Source organism: Felis catus, chromosome A2 (assembly GCF_018350175.1).
Source record: "Felis catus isolate Fca126 chromosome A2, F.catus_Fca126_mat1.0, whole genome shotgun sequence".
Classification (NCBI taxonomy): domain Eukaryota; kingdom Metazoa; phylum Chordata; class Mammalia; order Carnivora; family Felidae; genus Felis; species Felis catus.
Genome location: NC_058369.1, coordinates 120,727,348 through 120,750,156, shown reverse-complemented (window position 1 = coordinate 120,750,156; position 22,809 = coordinate 120,727,348). Strand labels below are relative to the sequence as shown.

The 22,809-nt window shown below is 41.1% G+C and overlaps 1 protein-coding gene across 7 annotated transcripts in view; it reads left to right on the top strand.

Moving 5' to 3' along the window:
• Nucleotides 1-22,809, top strand: part of CPVL (carboxypeptidase vitellogenic like) — a 136,313-nt gene that overhangs the window by 70,874 nt on the left and 42,630 nt on the right. For all 7 annotated transcript variants that reach the window (XM_023250461.2, XM_019825633.3, XM_045052542.1 and 4 more), the window contains 2 exons: nucleotides 1,657-1,755; nucleotides 3,481-3,654. In XM_023250461.2, coding sequence (XP_023106229.2) covers nucleotides 1,657-1,755; nucleotides 3,481-3,654 — 273 coding nt within the window. The remainder of the gene's footprint in view (nucleotides 1-1,656; nucleotides 1,756-3,480; nucleotides 3,655-22,809) is intronic.

Here is a 22,809-nt window from a genome sequence, read left to right as displayed (position 1 = left end):
ACTTTTTTTTTTAATGTTTATTTTTTTTTAAATTTTTTTTTTCAACGTTTATTTATTTTTGGGACAGAGAGAGACAGAGCATGAACTGGTGAGGGGCAGAGAGAGAGGGAGACACAGAATCAGAAACAGGCTCCAGGCTCTGAGCCATCAGCCCAGAGCCCGACGCGGGGCTCGAACTCATGGACCGCGAGATCGTGACCTGGCTGAAGTCGGACGCTTAACCGACTGCGCCACCCAGGCGCCCCTAATGTTTATTTTTGAGAGGCTGGGGGAGGAGCAGAGAGAGAGGGGGGGAGACACAGAATCCACAGCAGGCTCCAGGCTCTGAGCTGTCAGCGCAGAGCCCGACGCGGGGCTCAGACTCACGGACCACAAGATCATGACCTGAACTAAAGTTGGACACTCAACCGACTGAGCCACCCAGGCGCCCCACCACCCACCACTTCTTGTTGTAGTTACCTACAACCCTCTGGCTTTCTCCTTCTCATCCTCTGAGTATTGTAGCTCCTGCCTCACTGTCCTTCTCTCAAGGGTACCATGCTTGCCATTGTTTCTAGTGATCACAGTATCTGCATGAATGACCCTCTTAATACCTGGCCCCTTAGTTCTTTAGCTTCCTCTCTTTTAGTGATCTTGTTCTCTTTACCTTAGCTGTTCAGTCCCCCTCCCAAAAACAAATCTGAAAATCACTGCACGATCTCAGATTCCCATTGTGCCAGCTCACTTTTCTGAATATACAAACTCAAATAACCGTCCTGCAACCCCACTGTCTTCCGGTCCATTGATCCTACTACAGTTTCACGATCCTTAACCCCTCTAAATCTTAGCTTCTCTAATTACCCAACTGAAATTCAAGGTCAGTCCACCTCCTTTGGCTGGACCGCCATCCTGGCTACAAGTGCCACTCTAGCACCCCACACCTGCCTCTGTGCAGCTGCACGTGACTGGAGAAGAGCACGCAACCACTGCTCTCACCTCCGCTGGTGACCACTTTTTAAGGTCAGGAGTCCAAAGGGAACTTCCGCCAACTCCAAGCACCTGCGCATTTGTCCATACCCTCTGCCCTCTCTCCTCAAACTGTGGGTGAGTGGTCAGCCATCCGTGTTACGGCTGTCCTTCCCGACAAGCTCACTCCCACAGTCGGGCCTTTGGGCTCACTGTTTCCCCTGCCTGGAATGTTATTTCCCTAGATGTCTCCATGGTCCACTTCCTTCCTTCCAACAGGTGTTTACTCAAATGCCACTTTCTCAGTGAGACCTCTGTTTCCTCCTCCCCACGGCATCCGTGCTCACACACACACACACACACACACACACACACACACAGGCCCACACACCCCCATGACATTCCCTACTCTTCTTCTCTTTACTTGTCTCCTTAGGACTTCTCACGCTTACCTTACTGCATGTTTTTCCTATGAATGCTTGCTTATTGTCCTCCTCTAGAATATAGGCTACGTTAGGGAGGACTTTTGCTCTGTCGTGTTCACAGGGCCGTGTCCCCGATGCCTGAGACAGTGTCTAGCACAGAGAAGATGTGCAATAAAAGGTTGTTGAACAAAACAATGGAGGAGTGTCAACGCAATGACAAATGTCTGTACGTTTTTACCTACCCTGATGGTTTCCTTGTTTCTTTCTTCCCTCTCTCCCGACCTAGGTACTAGATAAACTACTAGATGGTGACTTAACAAACAGCCCTTCTTACTTCCAGAATGTCACAGGATGTCCTAGTTACTATAACCTGTTACAGTGCAAGGTAATGAATGCAACAGTTTACAAACTATACTAGTGTTTGCTTAAACCTTTTGGTAACACCAAACGTCCTTCGACTTGAGAAATACTATAGCTGGGATGGGGGGTGGGGGGGGTAGGTGATGGGTATTGAAGAGGGCATCTTTTGGGATGAGCACTGGGTGTTGTATGGAAACCAATCTGACAATAAATTTCATATATTAAAAAAAAAGAGAGAGAGAGAAATACTATAGCTGACTTTATACTAGATAAATATGTCCTAATTGTAGTGCATTATTTGGTCTACTAATCTGTAGGATTTTTTCCCCCACTGATGTTGTATATGTTATAATCTGACCATCAAGAATGTATGATATTCCAGATAACTCAGAACAATCTCTGATTAACAGTTTCCCCCCAGTAGAACTTGTGATACAAAAGTTCTTTTGTCAAGGATAGGCCAGTATTGCAGTTCTGGGTATTAGGTTCCAGAACGCCAAGACTGTAGTGAATTTCTTGAAAGTGTCCACATTATTTGTTCTGTACTTAAGGCAGCTTGGATAATCAAAACTGCCAAAGCCTTTATGAAAATATTTGCTTTGTCTTACTTTTAACTTAAGAAGGTTTGTGCGCTTAGTATGGCCCTCACTTCAAGCTCTCTGGAATATTTCTTAAAGTATTCAAGTAGTTTTCTTTCATAAAAGCAGGCCAAAGTTGATGTCTTTTGTGAAGAATTAATCAAATATAACCAAGGGAGCCAAAGTGGGGATTTGGATTTGTACGATCTTTGTCTAGTGTATATGACAATGTATCTTGTTTTTAAAATTGCCTTATTTATTAACTATTTCATAAATAAAATACAAAGCTAATTTCAATAGAATTTGCTAACCCTGTGGTTTTGGATCTAGAGTCTACCAAGAGGAAAACATATGGTAGGCAAGAGAGAAACAGAATGTCATTACATTTCTTTTTTCCTTACAAACTAATGTATTCAACAAATTAGCATAAATTGATGATGCACAAAATTATTGATCTCAAACTCTAAGTTTTTTTATGATTTTTGTCATTTTTTAAAATAGCACTTACTCCTTCGTCTTTTAGTATGATGAATATCACAGACTTTTCAATACCACAGACTTTTATGCAATATTTTTTTTTTTTTAAATAAGGATCATGGGTGACTTTTCTTTTGTCTGATGTCCTTCATAAGGTATCATCTGTTTTTACACTTGGTATAGTTCCCCCTTTCAATTATGGTTAGCTGATAATTTTCTATGTATGGTTTTAATAAACAGAAGAACATGCAAAAGAATGCCCAGCTTTTAGTCCGCCATGCCACCACCCCGGCTCCTGTGGTCCGTTTGACCCTCCTCCTGAAGAGCCTCCGACAAGAAGCAAATGGCTTTTGATAATCTCACCTCTTCCGTTTTTCCCGTCTTGGCCTCAAGCGGGGCTGTTGATTGGAGTCATAGACTGCAGAAGTTTCGTTACCGAGAAAGGAAAAATCGAGCATTTGCAAATTGGCTATTAGGCTCTGAAGGTATCAGATCATCCAGTTTTATTGTCAGTAACATTTAAATCACCTCACAACCCCCAAGTTAAAAATGTCAGGGTGGAGACCAGAGTTAACAGCCATGTCTCATCTTGTTCATGATGGTTTATGTTCTGAGAAATTTGAAGATTTCCCAGCACGTTGTTCCTGTCACCAAGTCATGTTCTCTGATATTTTTCTGATGTCTCCTTCCGTCAGGAACCCGAGGACCAAAATTACTATGGGAAATTTTTGTCCCTCCCACAAGTGAGACAAGCCATCCACGTGGGAAACCGGACTTTTAGTGATGGATCCCAAGTTGAAAAGTACATGCGAGAAGATACAGTAAAGTCCGTTAAGCTATGGTTAGCTGAAATCATGGATAATTATAAGGTAAGAGGGTTACTTCTTTTACTGTTGATTTCAAGAACTTTTTAGATTATCTAGAGCAGAGGTGACTTTCTTTTGTTTGTAATTTGACGTCCGCCATGTTTTTATCTTTAAGATATTTTACAAATGTAAATAGCAGCTCCCCTACTGTTTGATTTCGTTGAACTAAGTTTTTTTTTTTTCCTTCTAATTAAATCACTGTCCCCTGATTGTTCCTTAAAATGGAATTCTCTTTGGCACATGCCACCTCTCATCATTTCTTGAGAAAAGAAGTACAGCAGAGCCAAGAAGTTGATTGGCCCGTGGAAGCCGGTTTTGCCTTATTGCCTGCTTTATGATATTAATCCCCACGAAGTCAGGAATAAATGCAGCCAACTGGTTATTCCAAAAGATGCATTTTACCTAAGAATTGTATTCATTCCCATTGCTTAGCCACCATTTTTTCAGTATCTACGTTAAGCCCAAGAGCGTGCTAGGCTGTCAAGTTGAAACAATGAATGAGAAAGAGTCTCTGTCTTGAGGAGTGTAAATTCAAGTACTTCGTTGTCTGAGATGTTCTGCCTGATTTGGTGCTGGATGTACCAAAGGAAAGTGAAAGCGTAAAGCCCTGAAAATTCAGGCAAAGGGGTCATGGATCCTAGAATTCTCACCGTGAGGGATGGGCACCAAGAGCAAGTGATGGAGGGAAGAGTCATCCTGTGAATTTCTTTGCTGCTCCTTTATTCTCACTTCCTTCTCTGATCTTCTTGGGCTCTGATCATCTGTCCCAGGCGTGGTATATGGGCCAGCTCTGCAGGGTAAGTGTGCTCATGATCGAGATCACCACCCGAGGTAATCCACTTCCTCTCTGTTTCCTGGCAGACGCAAGAGTAATGTTTGAGATGAACCAAAAACAGGGCAGCTGGTCTCTGACACACCTTTGTATAAATTAGAAAAAAAGGCAACCTTACCTCAGGATACTTTAGTTCCACTGGTCAAAAAATTCTCCAAATATATTGCTTTAATTTGAGCCAAACCCTTTACTAGCATTTTCTGCATGAGGAATACACAGGTCTACGATGTCTCTATTAGGAATACTTTCCCTCAGGATTATTCAGGTTACGGCTGTCATTACCATGTAAGGGACAGCTACAGCTGTCATTACCGTGTAAGGGAGTCCATCACCACACATACCCTTACTAGATTGTGTTTTGAAATATGCCAGACCTAGAAGGCCCCATTTTTTTTTTTGATGATTTGAGTCCCTAGACATACATACAGCCTTTACTGAAAATAATCTAAGGCCGATCCCATGCAGTCTACAAATCCATTACAAATTTGCAGAACTTTATGAAATGCTTTCTAGGAAAGAAAGGGTCTGGCTGGATGAGGTCAGAATTTCAACCATCCTTGTGTTTGGTTCTTTTGGGGGGTCCTTCATGCTTGCCAGTTGGAGACTTCTCTGCACACCTGTTTAAAGCACTTAGCTGGTCGTCCTCTTCTGCAAGCTCTCAGACCATGTTGTCTCTACAACTATGGGCACACTTAGAACACTGGACTGCCATTACAGGCCGTCAGTTCCAGCACTGGAGCAGATCTAAAGAATGAATGAATGAATGAATGAATGAATGAAAAACAAGTTCCATAAATTAGTGATACATCAAAAATATATCTTATGAACTTTTCCATAAATCATTAGATTTTATCTACAAATTTATTAGGCCATAAAGAGCTGAACGCTTGTGTTTTGAAGGCATAAACAATAGACTATAATATAACATCAAAGAATGCAAAGTGGGTTTTTTTGAGGGGAGAGCAAATAAGGAAGTTTGTACATTTTTTGTGCCCTTGGGAGATCCATTTTCTCACTGTATACATTTAACTAGAATGTGGTTCTTTTCTCAACCACGTGAGGATAGGGTGGACCGTGCATCTCCCCTGAGAATATAAACTCTCCTGATATTGGCTAATTGCCATGGAGTATCCGTGGAGTATCCATTTATCTTAACTGATAAAGACTATATTGACTAAAAACAACCCAATATTTTGATATGTAGACTTCTCTGTCCTTGTTTCCCATGTGTCTTAAACCAACCAATACGAATTTTAATGAAATCAGAATATTTCTGAGACTTGAAGCTCTGAATCAGTTGTTAGATAAAAAAGAGAGTAGATTAGTGGTACAGATAAACCATGTTTCCATAAAGAAAGAGAAAAAGGGGCGCCTGGGTGGCTTGGTCGGTTAAGCGTCCGACTTCGGCTCAGGTCATGATCTCACGGTCCGTGAGTTTGAGCCCCGCGTCGGACTCTGTGCTGACAGCTCAGAGCCTGGAGCCTGTTTCGGATTCTGTGTCTCCCTCTCTCTCTGCTCCTCCCCTGTTCATGATCTGTCTCTCTCTGTCTCAAAAGTAAATAAACGTTAAAAAAATTTTTTTTTAAAAAGATAAAAAAAAAAAAGAGAGAACAAAATGTGCCGTCAGTCCGAGTGCAGACTACAAAATGGCGCTTCTAAAGCAGACTATGTATTTTGCTACAGCTGAGGTTGCCTCCAGGGCAACGATGATCTTTGACTTGTCTGTTAATGGTGGTGAACCTCAGTGTATATGCAATAGAATCAGAACAACCTACGTTGGCTTAAAACATTAGTACCCTCAAAGTTATATTTATGCAAGTCTCAGTGCTAATTTGTCATAGAAAACAGTGCACATGTTTCTATTCATAGGAACTTGGAGGTCTTTTTCCGGTACTAGATTCACTTTAGGCAACACGAAGTATCTCTGATGGGCTGAGGAGACCTTCGACAGTTTCTGGGAACTAATAGAACTCCTGGCCACATCAGTTTCTGTGTGGACTGCATAAACATACAATCATTTTCTGGCAATGCCTTACAGGGAATGTGTATTCAAAGTCATTCTCTTTCATTAACTTCAGATCTTTGGGCAGTAAATTGAAATATATTAGCAGTTTTCAAAATAACTAGGAAGAGAAATAATCTCTTGGACTATTGGAATTCTTCGTGATTAAATCGAAGTCACAATATTATCAGGAATTTTCGGAGTCAGCTGTGTTGTAGAGAATGGTGGTTATGAGCATGGGTTCTCAAATATTTTGAGTTTGAATTCTGGTTCCCCATTCACTGGCTGTGTCCCCTTGGAGGAAGATACTTAAACTCTCTGTTCTTCAGCTTTCTCATCCATAAAAGGAGAATAATCATAGCACTTGTAGGTGAGTTCTTGTGAGAACGTAAATAGATTACGTATGTGAGAACACTTAGAACAGTGACTGATGGTTAGAAAGTACTTGAAAATATAAGCTATTATCAATGATGTTCAACAAATTTTAGCAAAAGTCCTTAAGCATGTGCTATATATAAAAGTTATATAGGAAACCCTGGAAAACACAAAAATAAGAAAGACTTAACAGACTTTTGGTTTCTAGTCCAGCATGTAAGGAGCTTAGAAGTTACCCCTCGATCCCAAGAACAAGTAAAAAGTTAAACAAACTGAAAAGTCAACAACTCTTCTTAGATCTGTGAGAGAAGTGAGGTCAGAGGGCAAACCACTTCTCCACAAATTAGAAAGAGGCCAATACCACAACTTAATCCAAGCAGAAACTTCCATAGGAACCAGTGCCAGGGTAGGAAAGCCTGCACTGTAAGTTTTTACAATAAGAAAATGAACAACCCCATTTAAAAAAATAGTCAAAGGGGCGCCTGGGTGGCGCAGTCGGTTAAGTGTCCGACTTCAGCCAGGTCACGATCTCGCGGTCCGTGAGTTCGAGCCCCGTGTCGGGCTCTGGGCTGATGGCTCGGAGCCTGGAGCCTGTTTCCAATTCTGTGTCTCCCTCTCTCTCTGCCCCTCCCCCATTCATGCTCTGTCTCTCTCTGTCCCAGAAATAAATAAAAACGTTGAAAAAAAAAATAGTCAAAGACTTTAACGGACCCAAGTCTTTTTGTTTTTTAATTAAAAAATTTTTTTAATGTTTATGCATTTTTGAGAGTCAGAGAGAGAGTTTGAGCGGGGGAGAGGCAGAGAGAGAGGGAGACACAGAATCTGAAGCAGGCCTCCGGCTCTGAGCTGTCAGCACAGAGCCCGACACGGGGCTCAAATCCATGAACCATGAGATCATGACCTGAACCAAAGTCCAACGCTTAACCAACTGAACTACCAGGCCCAGTCTTAAGACCTTCACCTCACTCAAGAAGATATGCAGGTGGGATGGATGCATATGCAGAGATGTTCAACATGATATATGCCATTAGGGAATTGCAAATTTAAACCATAAGATACCACTACATACCTATTAGAATGACCCAAATCCAAAACACTGACAACACCAAGTGCTAGGGAGGATATGGAGTAATAGGAACTCTTATTCATTGCTGGTGGGAATGCAAATTCGTACACAACCTTGGCAGTCCATTTGTGTGTTTGCTGTAAAACTAAACAACTCTTACCGTATGATGCACTAATCATACTCTTGGGTATTTACCCAAGTGAGTTGAAAACTCATGTCCACACAAAACCCTTCATGCAGATGTTTGTAGCAGCGTTATTCATGATTGCCAAAACTTAGAAGCAACAAGATGCCCTTTAGTAGGTGAGCAGGTGACCTGTAGTGTAGACAATGGACAGTATTACTCAGCGCTAAAGAATGAGCTATCAAACCATGAAAAGACATAGAGGAAACTTAAATGAAAGAAGTCAGTATGAGAAAGCTACATACGGTATGTTCCAACTATATGAGATTCTGAAAAGGACAAAAGTATGGAGACAGTAATGGGTTCACTTCTTGCCAGGGGTTAGGGAGGAGGGTGAGGTGAATAGGCAGGGTGTAGAAGATCTTTAGGGCAGTGAAACTATTCTGTATGATCTTACAGTGATGGAGACATGTCATTATACATTCGTCAAAATCCATAAAATACACAATACCGCAAGTGAACCCTAATGGAAACTAGGGGCTTTGAGTGATAATGATGTGTTAGTGTAGGTTCATGTGTTGTAACGAATGTACCACTGTGGTGGGGGAAGTCGATGGTGGGGGAGTTTGTGCGTACGTGGGGACAGGGGATGTAATGGATTTGTCTGTTCTATTTTGCTGTATGCCGAAACTGCTCTAAGAAGGAAAGCTTACGAGTTAAAAAGCGAAAAGACTTGATTGTCTGCCTAGTGAAAAAGATAGTTACCAGTAGAGTTGATAAAAGGTAGACTCATTTTCTGCTTCTAGCACAATGATAAAGTAGACACTGAAAGACCCCTTCGTTGAAATACAACTAAATTCAGAGCAAATTACAACAAACGTGATTGCGATGCTTTTAACCGAAGGAGACCTCAAAGCGAAAAACAAAACAAAACAAAACGGAAAAAAAAAACCAGAAAAGAAAAACAAAATATTTCAGATTTTTGTTAGCTAAGTTTGACACAAATGTAATCTCATAATCAAAAATCACCCAGTATGCTGGGAAACAGGCTACCCATTGCTAAGGATAAGCGGAAGCAATTATAAAATGTGGAGCTATCCAAGGCACCTCCGATGTAGGAAAAAGGAGGCACAGAATAGAGAATAACTAGGTATGAAATATTTACACGCATAGAAATGGAGTTGAAAATAAGCAGTGAACAAGGAACCATCAAGTAGGGCTAGGCCAATTTGAAGGAGAACCAGTAAGAACTGTTACAAATGAAAAATACAGTTGTTGTATTTAAAGCCCAGTGCTTGTGATAAAGAACAGATTAGACATTGCTGCCAGTAAGATTCGCGGGTTAGAAGAAATTAACCAAAATGGAACACAGTAAGACAGAGAAGAGTTGAACAATATGATTAGTGAGCTTGATTTAATGAGTGTATATAAATCTCTAAACGTCATAATCAGCAAGTCTCAAATATTTTAAAGAATTTGCATCATACAGCCCATATTCTCTGCCCATATACAATTAGTTTAAAAACCAAAAATAACAGTATACGTTAAAATGTCAAAAAATAGGGGCGCCTGGGTGGTGCAGTCGGTTAAGCGTCCGACTTCAGCCAGGTCACGATCTCGCGGTCCGTGAGTTCGAGCCCCGCGTCAGGCTCTGGGCTGATGGCTCGGAGCCTGGAGCCTGTTTCCGATTCTGTGTCTCCCTCTCTCTCTGCCCCTCCCCCGTTCATGCTCTGTCTCTCTCTGTCCCAAAAATAAATAAATGTTTAAAAAAATAATAAATAAAAAATAAAATGTCAAAAAATGCAAATGAAAATGTAAATCTGTGTAACTGAGGTATCAAAAATGTAACATTCAAAAAAGGATGAAAACTACATGTATAGTGATTTAAAACGTAATGCAGTATCACTAGAAAAAAAACTTATGGCAACAAATTTTAAGCAGATAAAATGGGCAGAATTCTTGGAAAATAGAATTTACAAACACTGATTCAAGGAGAAATAGAAAACTGTAATGGTCCTTAACCACTGAATAAATTGAGTCAATAGGTGAAAATTGCACCACAAAAAAACACCACGCCAACAGGGTTGTATATGTAAATTCTGCCTTTCATGAACTAGATTAATCCAATTTTATACAGACTTTTTTACAGAGAACAGAAAAAAAGAAAATACTACTCAAATTGTTCTAGGGCACTATCATGTTGTTAGCAAAAACATTTAAGGAAGAAGATGGAAAACTCTAGAAAAATCTCACTTACGGGCATGTATGTAAAAATCCTAAACAGGATATTAAAACAACCTGATCTACCAATGAATAAAAAAGGTCAAGTTTAGTTGATCCCGTGTATACAAGGACACTTTTGTATTAGAAATTCTATCATAGGGACACCTGGGTGGCTCAGTCGGTTAAGCAGCCCACTTCAGCTCAGGTTATGATCGCAAGGTCCATGGGTTCGAGCCCCACATCGGGCTCTGTGCTGACAGCTCAGAGCCTGGAGCCTGCTTTGGATTCTGTGTCTCCCTCTATCTCTGCTACCCACCCCCACCCCCACTCACACTCTGTCTCTCTCTCTGTCTTTCAAAACTGAGTAAACATTAAAAATTTAAAAAAAAAAAGAAAAGAAATTCTATCATAAAATTCACCACACTAAAATTTTAATTTTTAAATGTTTATTTTTGAGAGAGACAGAGACAGAGTGCAAGCAGGAGAGGGGCAGAGAGAGAGGCAGACACAGAATCCGGATCACGGTTCAGGCTCTGAGCTGTCGGCACAGAGCCTGAGATGCGGCTCAAACTCACAAACTGCAAGATCATGACCTGAGCTGAAGTTGGACACTTAACGGACTGAGCCACCCAGGTGCCCCACCACACTAAAATTTTAAAAAAGAAAAACATTTTTGTTTCATCTAAATAGATGCGAAAAGTGGATTTGATAGAATTAAAATGCACTTACGATAAGATTTTTGGCAAACTAGTAACAATATCTGTATTAGTTTCTTATGGCTACTATAATACCATTACCACAGACTTGATGGCATATACTACAGAAATTTATTTTCTCATAGTTCTGGAGAATAGAAATCAAAGTGTCAGCAAGGACCCATTCCCTTTAGAGGCTCTGTGGGATAACACATTCCTTGTCACTTCCAGTTTCTGGTGGCTCTTAGCATTCCTTGGCTTGTGGCCACATCATTCTAATCTCTGTCTCTGTGGTCACATTGACTTCTTCTGGTCTATGGTCAAATATCCTTCTGCCTCCCTCTTATAAGGAGGCATTTTAGGGACTGCATTTAGGGACATTCTGGATAATCCAGGATAATCTCCCGAAATGCTTAATTTAGTCACATCTGCAAAGTGTGTCTTCCTCCTTTGTTCCTCCATTCCTTTCTTCCTTTTTTATTTGCTACATAAAGTAACATTTACAGGTACCAGGGATTAGGATTGACTATCTTTGAGAAGGGGCGATTATTCAGCCTAGCACAGTATGAGACTTCCTTGACTTGATAAAAAATCTACCAAAAGCCTACAATAAGGATTATTCTGTTTCATAAAACAGAATACACATTGCTTTAGAATCAGAGTCCATTATGGTATGAACAAATGAATTAAAAAATGAATGGAGGGATATTCCCATTACTAAATGTATAAGGAATAATGGAATCATTATTTGGCAAATAGTACAGTAATAGTTGTTTCAGGCAAGAATCACTAATGGATGCTAAATTCAGTGAGTGAAACTATGAAGAGAAACAGGGTATCAATGTCGTCTCAAAGTATTCCCCTTCAAAATATTTATGATGAAAGGAAAAAATTAGTAACTTTACAGTAGAGAAACCTGGCATGTAGGAACCAAATGATCTCAGTTAACATTACCATTAATGAGACAAATCAATATTATATGCCTCCGATGTATTGTACTAAGAAGACACAATAACACTAATGTGATATTCTTTCAAAAAATGTCTAAGAGGAATTTGATCATGAGGAAACACCAGGCAAACTAAAATTGGGGGACATTTCACAAAATAATTGCTAGTACTGGTCAAAAGGTCACGAAAAACCAAAGACAAAGAAGGAGAAGAGGAAGAGGATGAAGAGAAAAAAGAGGAAGAAGGTTGAGAAAGAAGAAGGAGGAGAAGGAAGGAAGGAAGGAAGGAAGGAAGGAAGGAAGAAGGAAGGAAGGAAGGAAGGAAGGAGGAGAGAAAGAAGAAAAGAAGGCAAACAAAACCCAACCTGAGGGACTAAGGAGACTTGAAACCTAAATACATACAATGCTTGACCTTTTATTGGATCTAGGACCCTAAAAAGCTTATTAGGTGACAAATGGAAAATTTTGAATAAAATCTGTAGAATAGGAAATGGTTTATATCAATATTAATTTTCTGGCCTTAATGAGTTCATGGTGATTATGTTAGATGTTAATAATTTGAAGGCTACATAAAGGGTACACAGAAATTCTTTGTATTATATAACAACTTTATTGAGGATACACTTCACGTACTGCAGAATTTACCCATTTAAAATGTTCAGATCTGTGGTTTTTAGGATATTACCACTATTTAATTTCAGAACATTTTCGTCATGTCCCAAAAAATCCCTCATCTTTCAGCAGTAACGCCCACATTCTCCCTCTCTTCAGCTCCCAGCAACTATTACTCTACCCTTTCTATGGATTCGCCTATTTTAGACATTGTTCTATAAATGGAAGCCCGTAACATGTATCCTTTTGTGACTGGCCTCGTTCACTTAGCATAATACTTTCAGGTTCATCCACGTAGCTTGTGTCAGTATTTCATTCATTTTTATTGCCAAATAATATTCCGTTGCATGGATATGCCCCATTTTATTCATCCATTCATCAGTTGTTCCCACTTTTTGATTATTATGACTAATGCTGCTATGAGCATTCATGTGCAAGTTTTTGTGTGGACATGTGTTTTCAATTCTCTCTCAATTCTCTTGGCCATATCCATTGGAATGGAATTTCTGGGTCATATGGTAACTCTACATCTAACATTTTGAAGAACTGCCAAACTTTCCAAAGTGGCTGCGCCATTTTGCAATTTCCCCAGCAATGGATGAGAGTTTGAATTTCTCCACATCTTTGTCAACACTTTGACATTTTTAGTATGAACTATCCCTTTGTGGTTTTGACTGCCGTGTCTCTAATGACTAATGATGTTGAACATCTTTCCATGTGCTTTTCATTGTTCATTTTTGTAAATTCTTGGGAGAAATGTCTCTTCAAGTCCTTTACTCATTTATTAATTGAGTTATTTGCCTTTTTATTGTTGAGTTGTGGGAGTTCTTGATGTATTCTGAATATTAATTAGTCCTTCATCCAGTATAGGACTTGGAAATATTGTCTCCCATTCTGTGGACTGTCTTTTCATTTTCTTGGTGGTGTCCATTGAAGCCCCAAAGTTTTCAATGCTGATGAAGTCCAATTTGTCTCTGTTTTCTTTTGTCACTTAATGCTTTTGCTAGTATATCTAAGAAACCAGTGCCTAACTCAAGGTAACAAAGATTTATTCCTATGTTTTCTTTTGGTTTTTATAGTTTTGGCTATTTTTTGTCATTAAAGGAAATTAATAAACCACAGATGAATGCAACAACATAATAGCTATATACGACTATATACGACTCGTAGCTATGGAAGAATACATACAGAACGAACCACGAACACAAGCCAAAATAAATAATATATTATTTGGAGATACGTATATATGTAGCAAAACTGTTTTCAAAAGTAAGGAAATTCTAAACCTCAACTTCAGGACAGTGGTTCTCTCTGGGGGGTAGACAGAGGGTTGGCACAGAGAAGTGCTCTGGGTACATTCAATGGTATTGGTAACATACCAGTTCTTAGGATGGCTGGTGCATTTGTGGATGTCTGTTTATTATTACGCTTCCTAACCTCAGATACAGTATAATATATTCATATATATATATATATATATATATATATATATATATATATATAGTATTCATAATAAAATTTTGAAGGAGCCAGACTGTGATTAGTGCTTTGCAGAGGTTTAATTGACCATGTTTTGAGCATGTGGACTGCTTAGTGTGGCCATGCCTTTAAACTCCTTCAGCATATGACAGAGATTTGCAAGACATTATCGTGGAGGCAAAGACAGACACCCATCTACTCTCAGAGACTTCCATCACTCTTCCTCACGGGTAGACATTGGTGACATAATCTGAAATAGCAGGTCATCAAAATAATCTTTTCCTACCTGGCCCTATAGGCCTATTGGTGGGCAACAAATTTACCTTACAAATCATATTCTAGTCCAGCTCCCTGATAGTGGTATCCAGGTGTGTTCAGTGTCAGAATTTAAATTTTCCCTTTCACTTCCAAAGCTATAAAATTCTATTTATCTCATCGACAATAAGCATAATTAGGGCAGTCATCTTACCTTCTTGTTCACCACTCTATACAAGACCTAGCACTGTGTCTGACATATAGCTGGCACTCAGTAAACTTTGATGATGAAAGAATTGTCATGGGAAAAAGGAAGTAAGGTCAAAAGGCTTGGCAGAGAGTTGATGTTGCTTCATACATTTTACTTCCTTTAATTTGCCCTTCTCTTACCATTGTGAAACTGCACTTCCTTGTTGGTTATGGGGTACATCGCTCCTTTTGCTTTAGAAGCACCTGGGGAGGCTTGGGGTGCCTGAGTGGCTCAGTCGGTTGAGCGTCCAACTTCGGCTCAGGTCATGATCTCACGGTTCGTGAGTTCGAGCCCCGCGTCGGGCTCTGTGCTGACAGCTCAGGGCCTGGAGCCTGCTTGGGATTCTGTGTCTGCCTCTCTCTCCACTCCTCCCCTGCTCACACTCTGTCTCTCTCTCAAAAATAAATAAATATTAAAAAAAAAAAAAAGAAACACCTGGGGAGCCTCAAACAAAACAAAACAAAAACCCTAATCATGGCCCACTCCACCAAATGTTCTGATTTAGTTGCCTAGTATAGCAACTACCACATACTGTGCAATAAACTTGGAAGGAAAGGCAGGAAAAAGGACAAAATCAGAGAAAAAAGACAGGTGGTTTGTTCATTTGTATCATAATAGGTCTTTACAATGAGCTCCTATTTGATTTTAGTAACTGCAGATAATTCACCGGTCTGATTGCCACTGATTATATTATGTGTATTAGGTTCCTTCCTCTTTCAGCAGAATCACACACACACACACACACACACACACACACACACACACACAAATATACTCTCATACATTGATTATAAGATGTATCTTGATTTTGATTTTTAAACGAATGAAACGTGGTAGGGTGTGGAGGGTATCTCTAGAATCTAGGAAATGCAGCCCGTACTCTCTAAGAGCTATTGGCTCTGAATACCTTGCTCTTTGTAGAACCCTGTGCCCTGGTCCCTAGGCCTTTCTGATAAAGAAATTACACTGTTCTTGTGATGATTCTTGAAAAATCTGAATATGTTTGGGGCGCCTGAGTGGCTCAGTCAGTTAAGCGTCCGACTTCAGGTCGTGATCTCACAGTCCTTGAGTTCGAGTCCCACGTCGGGCTCTGTGCTGACAGCTCGGAGACTGGGGCCTGCTTCAGATTCTGTGTCTCCCTCTCTCTCTGCCCCTCCCCTGCTCATGCTCTGTCTCTCTCTGTCTCAAAAATAAATAAAAACATTAAAAAAATATTTTTTATTTTTTTAATAATTTTTTTTAACGTTTACTTATTTTTGAGAGAGAGACAGTGCATGAACGGGGGAGGGTCAGAGAGAGAGAGAGGGAGACACAGAATCTGAAACAGGCTCCAGGCTCTGAGCTGTCAGCACAGAGCCCGACGCGGGGCTTGAACTCACGAACAGCGAGATCATGACCTGAGCCGAAGTCCGACGCTTAACCGACTGAGCCACCCAGGCGCCCCCCAAAAATATTTTTTTAAAGAAAAATCTGAATATGTTTTTAACCTCCCTTTCTCTGTCTGGTTATAGTTCTTGCCTTCCACAAAATATATAAGCTATATTTTCAAAGACTAAATGTGCACGAGAGAGAAAATGTGAGGGGGAGTGTATGTGTGGCGGTGGGGGTGGGGGTGGATTTCCTGTGTGAAACCATTATTTCAATGAATGGGAGTTCCAGCTCTATACCTAAGGGTCATTTGGATCCAAATCAAAGCAGTGACCTTGGATTTGAAGTTGCTTCTGTTGCTAAATTGGAAGACCACTGCAGTTTCAAGAGGTGCATCTCCAAATGCCACTTCTTACCTCCACATGCTTGTATTTTTAAAGGTTAAATTGCCCTGGGGTAGGGCTCAGTTTGCTGTGTTTGAAAGTTCATCTTGTCAGGAAATTGTAAATATAAAGTTACATTTCCCTGTCATTTATCATTCTGCAGCTCATTAAGTTTCAACTAATTGCATCTTCAGAATTCAGGACCTTAATGTTTCTCAGCTTTACCACCAGATGAAAAATCTTAACACCCAGGTCATTAGAGTTCTATTTACTTATCCTAGGCTATCAAAAGATCTTCGTTTAGAAATGGGCAGGTCCTGATTAGTGAATGTGAGTTAGAAATTTGAAAGGGAGATATTTCTAGCAAATCTAACTCATTTCAGTGGTCATTCTAATTGCTTGTGACATTTTCCTTAATGACATCTTCTGATGGCAAAATGGCTATGGCAACAGTGGCCAGGAAACTAGATTTGATAAATGTCTAGCGTCCAAGAAAACTTTAACACTTAAATGGGTCTGATTCTTCGACTTCTTAGTTGGACTCTAAGCTTCCACAAAGCATGATGGGAAAAGTCAGCCTTTGTTGACTGTAAGCCGCTGTGATCACTTTTCTTCCAAACCCTTTGAAGACAATGAAGGGATACCAGCGCCCGTTCTATGAAAAGCTTCTGGAAGGAGGAAGTAGCTCCCAGTGAAATACAACTAAAGAGAGGGAAGCTAATCCTGGGACATTTGTTTTATGTAATCGTAGCCTAGAGACAAGCAACCACCACTTTACAGACAAATAAAAATAGCATACATTTGAAAATCAATTTATACTGCAGAGGTCATTATGTATTCATTTTTCCCGTTTCAGTTAGAATCCAAGTGCAAGAGTAGTACTAATGTTTTTATGAGCCGAACTTCTTCTGGGCTCCTTTAATTTTTTTTTTTTAATTTTTTTTTTCAACGTTTTTTATTTTATTTTTGGGACAGAGAGAGACAGAGCATGAACGGGGGAGGGGCAGAGAGAGAGGGAGACACAGAATTGGAAACAGGTTCCAGGCTCTGAGCCATCAGCCCAGAGCCTGACGCGGGGCTCAAACTCACGGACCGCAAGATCGTGACCTGGCTGAAGTCGGACGCTTAACTGACTGCGCCACCCAGGCGCCCCTGGGCTCCTTTAATTTTTAAGCACTTCAATGAATAGAAGGGAAAGAGAATAGTCATAAATTATGAAACAGACTTTGATTTCACCCAAACTTGTCATGCTTTTGATACCTTTTCTTGTTTGTCCTTTAAATTTATGTTGGGACCAGGGGCACCTTGGTGGCTTAGTCGGTTAAGCGTCGACCTCAGCTCAGGTCATGATCTCATGGTTCTTGGGTTTAAGCCCCGGCTCAGAGCCGGGAGCCTGCTTCAGATTCTGTGTCTCCTTCTTTCTCTGTCCCTCCCCTGCTCACACTCTGTTTCTCTCTCTCTCTCTCTCTCTCTCTCTCAAAAATAAATGAACATTAAAAAATTAAATTTATGTTGGGATGAAATGTTTAAATGACAACCAACACATATTTTTATTTTCTTACCTCTTTAAGTTGTGTGAAAATACATGCCACGTAAATTGGTTTGCTTTCCGCTGCTTTGCCTGGTAAGCACCGTAATCATGTTGCAAGGGCTTTATTTTGTTGTGTGAAGGTACCTCACGCTCAAAACATTAGAAGGCACATTTGTGATTTATGGCGGTAGGAAAAGTAGAATTTAATCTGGAGTTACCCAAATACGGCAGGGGGAGGGTGGTATGAGGAGAAAGATAATAAATGACGATACCATTTGCTAGGGAGGCTCCAGGGATCTAAACATCAATAAGCAAAGAAATGCATATTTAAATCCAGTTGCCGGGAAATCCAACTGCTGTGACATAAAGGCAATTATATCAGTTGACTTCACTTTGAAAAGATAAACAGGGAAAGAGTGAGGAGAGTAGTCCTTTCTGGATACAGTGAGGAGTATCTCTTGTGCAATAAATGTCACCACACGGCAATAGCTTCCCCATCTGTAGTCCTCATGCCATAGTATAATAGGAGAAGATGCAAAAACAATGACGGAAATGTTGTAAAACACCGGACCGTCGGAAACCGGTGTGGGAGGAAAATAGGAAAGCTTTAATTTTTTTTTTAATTTTAAAAAAAGGAAATAAAAAACAAATAAGCTCTGCTAATGTTTAGTAGGTGGATGGGCACTGGGCACTTATGTGGTCTGTATGTTAGAGAGTCACGTATCAGCTATGACGGAGCCAGAATACAAAGCCAGTGTTTTCGTTTTTCTAACCTTCGCCATCATCACTTGAGCCCATTTGCCTCCAGGATCTGACTCCGGGTTTAGTGTTTTTTCCACGTGAGTTTCCTCTTCTACCATCAGAATGTGACTTAATTCAGTGGCAGTGGACCTTGTCTGTTGGTTCAAAAGGGGAGGCAGTGTTCGCGCCCTTCCTGCGGCCTGAGGAAACCATATTTGCAGCCTCTGGGAATTAGACTTACAGGAGTGGCTTTTCTGGCTCTTTGGATGAGTGCTTACTTACTCTTGTCCTCTTCTTTTTTTTTTTTTTTTTTCCAACGTTTTTATTTATTTTTGGGACAGAGAGAGACAGAGCATGAACGGGGGAGGGGCAGAGAGAGAGGGAGACACAGAATCGGAAACAGGCTCCAGGCTCCGAGCCAATAGCCCAGAGCCCAACGCGGGGCTCGAACTCACGGACCGCGAGATCGTGACCTGGCTGAAGTCGGACGCTTAACCGACTGCGCCACCCAGGCGCCCCTCTCTTGTCCTCTTCTAATATGAAGGCAAAGTAATCCTCATTTGCAGGGAACTGGAACTTTCTCAGGCTGGAAAGGACGTTTGTGCTGGGAGAAGAGAATGTGGACGGGTTGACACGTGTCAAAGGCCAGCCGGAATCCGAAGTGGACCGCACTTTGCTGAGTGTTCTACTCACGGGGTAGTGGAGGGCCTGCCTTGCCACTGTCCGTATTCCCTTTGGGAGTGTCTGAGCACTTCTGAACTGAGGCCCGTTAAGGTCATTTGGTACTTCTCCTGTGACAAGACCACCCTGCTTTCTGTTAGTCTTTGGGATAGCTTCAGCAGGAAGTCATTTCTCTGCCCTGCCCAGGCAGAAGGGAGAGCAGGCAACGGTGACATTGCACGGTGGCAGGGGCTCCGCTTCCCTGTTTTGTCCTCTCGAAGACCTTGGTGGACCCACTCGATTTTGTGGCGGTGCTATTTGCTTTTGAACTTGAGTGACCGCCATGTGGAGGAGCCGGGAGCTGGAAGGGGACTCGAACGTGTCCCGTAGCTCCTGTCTTCCTGTAAAAACTGAGGCTGTAGGAACGACTTCTACTCCCGCCCATGAACTCTTTTCCAGTTTCCTTTGTCCCGCTCAATGAACTGCTGATTGCTCCTCTAAGAGTGGCTGTCCTTGGAAGTTGTGCCTGTCCTTTGGCAGCTGTTGACAAAGGGACAGATTTTCTTCGCAGGGTATGCCAAACCCAAGGTATAATGGCGGCTGTCCAATAGAAATATAACGCAAGCCACATATGTAATTTTAAATTTTTCGGGAAGAAACATTAAAAATATATAAAGACATAGGTGAAATTAATTTTAATAACATTTCTTTACCCCAATATACCCAAAATGTTATCAACAGGCAATCAATATTAAGAAATTATTGAGAGAGGCGCCTGAGTGGCTCAGTCGGTTAAGCCTCCGACTCTTGATTTCAACTCGGGTCACGATCTCATAGTTTGTGAGCTCGAGCCCTGCGTTAAGCTCTGTGCTGACAGAGGGAGCCTGCTTGGGATTTTCTCTCTCCCCCTTTCTCTGCCCCTCCCCAGCTTCCATATGTGCTTGCTTGCGCATGATCTCTCCCGAAATAAATAAATAAACATTAAAAAAGAAATTATTGAGATATTTTACATTCTTTTCTTTGTACTAAGCCATCACAGTTCCAGTGTGTATCTTAGACTTATAGCACATCTCAATTTAGACTAGCCATGTTTCAGCCACATGTAGCTGGTGGCCACTGTATTGATTAGTGTAGGTCAATATCTGTGGACTTGATTATTATAAATTATAGCATTTTTTATTTGTTCCATGGGGCTGTTTCTTGTTGCTTGGGTTGAGTGCAAATGTGTACTCATTAATGAAGTCCGTTTAATAATGGGGAAAAAGGAAAGATTTGGCTCCTTGGCCTACCTTTCAGTAGAATAATAACATTGGCAAGCATGAGACAGTCTTTGGAGATGACCCTTGGTGTGATCTTGAAGCTGACATTCTGATGACCAGGAGGACAATTCCTCTCTCGAGAGGCTTGTCTGGGGGAATGGACAGTCCTGCTCCGGGAGCAATTTCAGTTCGTTAATCCAGTTATTGTAATGAGGGTCAGAGACGACTCTTAAGAGGTTAGGAAATCAGGAAAAGGCTCCGAGAGCAGACCCTGAAGAAGAAGCCGAGTAAAGAATCCCCTCAAGTGGGCCCCCATGACTTTTCTATTCAAACCGGAGGAAATGCATTATTCTGGGTCATTATTAGAAGTAATTTTAAGTGTGCTATTCTAGGTAGTTAAATTTTCTTTCAAAGAGCTCAGGGTCGCAGTGATGGCTTGCTGGATCCTTTTCAAGTTGGCTTTGCTTTCTTGTTCCCCTCGCAAAGCAACTGAATTATTTAGTTAAGTTGCAAGAAAGCAGGAATCATTTTCTTTGGCCAAAAGACATTATTTGTATAATCGCCGGACACTCACTCAAACTTGTTTCTCCCCTTTCGTTTTTCTTTACTCGTCTTGGCAAAACCAGCTGGTAGGGGAATGGCAGGCACATGGGGGTGTTTATTCTAAGTTCATTTCCCCCTCTGTCTTTGTCTTCCCTTTTCCTTAAACCTGGAAGCAAATTACATCCCTTTTGAAGAACAGCTTGGTTGCAGAAGTGACTACTGTTGCATTCGATCGTTGCACAATTTTCCACCAGTCCTCTCTAGGCAGGCCCTGGGGATGCAGGCTTCCTGAGCATGGCGGTCCTATATCCCCCACAGAATCCCCAGGAAGAAGTAGGGCCAAAAGCACAAGTGGTGGGTAGGTAGGGTTGAGGCGTCGTCCACGAAAGGATAACAACTCTGCCTCCAGTCGGGAACATTTCTTGAACGTTATACTCCGCAGCTGAAAGTTAGTTTTTCTTTTGCAGTTGAGTTTTTGGGAAACCCTCGGGAATTACCCTGTGTCGAAGTGGATATTAGTGGAGTTAATTCTCTTCTGTTCAGGAGAAAGGCACTGGTGGGTCATGCTAATTGCTTCAGGCAGAAAAGAACTCCCAGCTACATTGGAGTTTGTAATAGAAAAATGGTAAGTAAGGCGGCCAGGAGAGGAAGTGTGGAGGGCTGCTTTGTAGGAGTTTCATTGATTTAGCATCTGTAGGGAAAGCCTCTCTTAAAAAAAAATTTTTTTTTTTATTAGTGAACAGGAGAACATTCAAAACTAAGACAGATAGCGGCCAACTGGGAATGCTGTGCAGCCTGGAATAGCTTAGGCTGCTGTTCAATCATTTCCCCAAACAGGAAACCACAAAATGTTAGAGATTAAGGTCACTAGATCATTGGGAAAAGAGCATAACTTTGTCTGCAAAGTATTATGATGGATTGTAAATGGGCCAAAATATAAGCATAAATCTTTCGTCTAAAAATGCAACAATAAAAATCCAGCCTTCTCGCAAAGCACAGTTTGCTTTCCTGTCATACTGCTGCTGCCCCTTCGGCAGCGTTTCAGAAACTGTCCTAATAAGTGGAGGAGCAAAGTGGGGGAAACAGAGAGAAAACCTTTGTGTTCCCTGTGGGTGACACGTGTGTTTCGGTTTGGGTTTTTAAAAAAGAAGCTATCGTTTAGATCAGTAAGGGGCCCTCACATGATTTATTTTCAGTCTTGCGCTTTTCCACCGGTGACAATGAAAATATATCAAAATCACATTCATATACATTTCTTCCCCAAATCTCTTCTTTCAAGTATTCAGTTGGATAGCCACCATGAAAAAGCACAGATGTCTTTTTCCACCTGTGAGTATCACGTGGGACCTCCCAACTTGAAGTCAAAATCTGATTTCAGAAGGCATGGGGTCTTTTTACAGGACTCTGCAGGTACACTGGTCTGCAGCTATCTTTGGCTGACAGTTGGTTGCTTTTTATCTGCCTGGAAAATATTTACCCTTCAGGAGTATACACTGTATAAAATAAGGTTAATTATCTGATTCTGTTCGTCAGATCTTTACAAAGGAGGGGTTTTCTTGCTGAGAGACTTAAATCCATGAAAAAAACTGATTTAGGGGTGCCTGGGTGGCTCTGTCAGTTAAGCCTCTGACTTCAGCTCAGGTCATGATCTCGTGGTTCATGGTTCAAGCCCCGCGTCGGGAGCTCAGAGCCTGGATCCCGCTTTGGATTCTGTGTCTCCCTCTCTCTGTTCCTCCCCTACTTGCACCCTGTCTCGCTCTCTCTGTCTCAAAAATAATAAATAAAGAATTTTTTAAAAAACCCTGATTTAC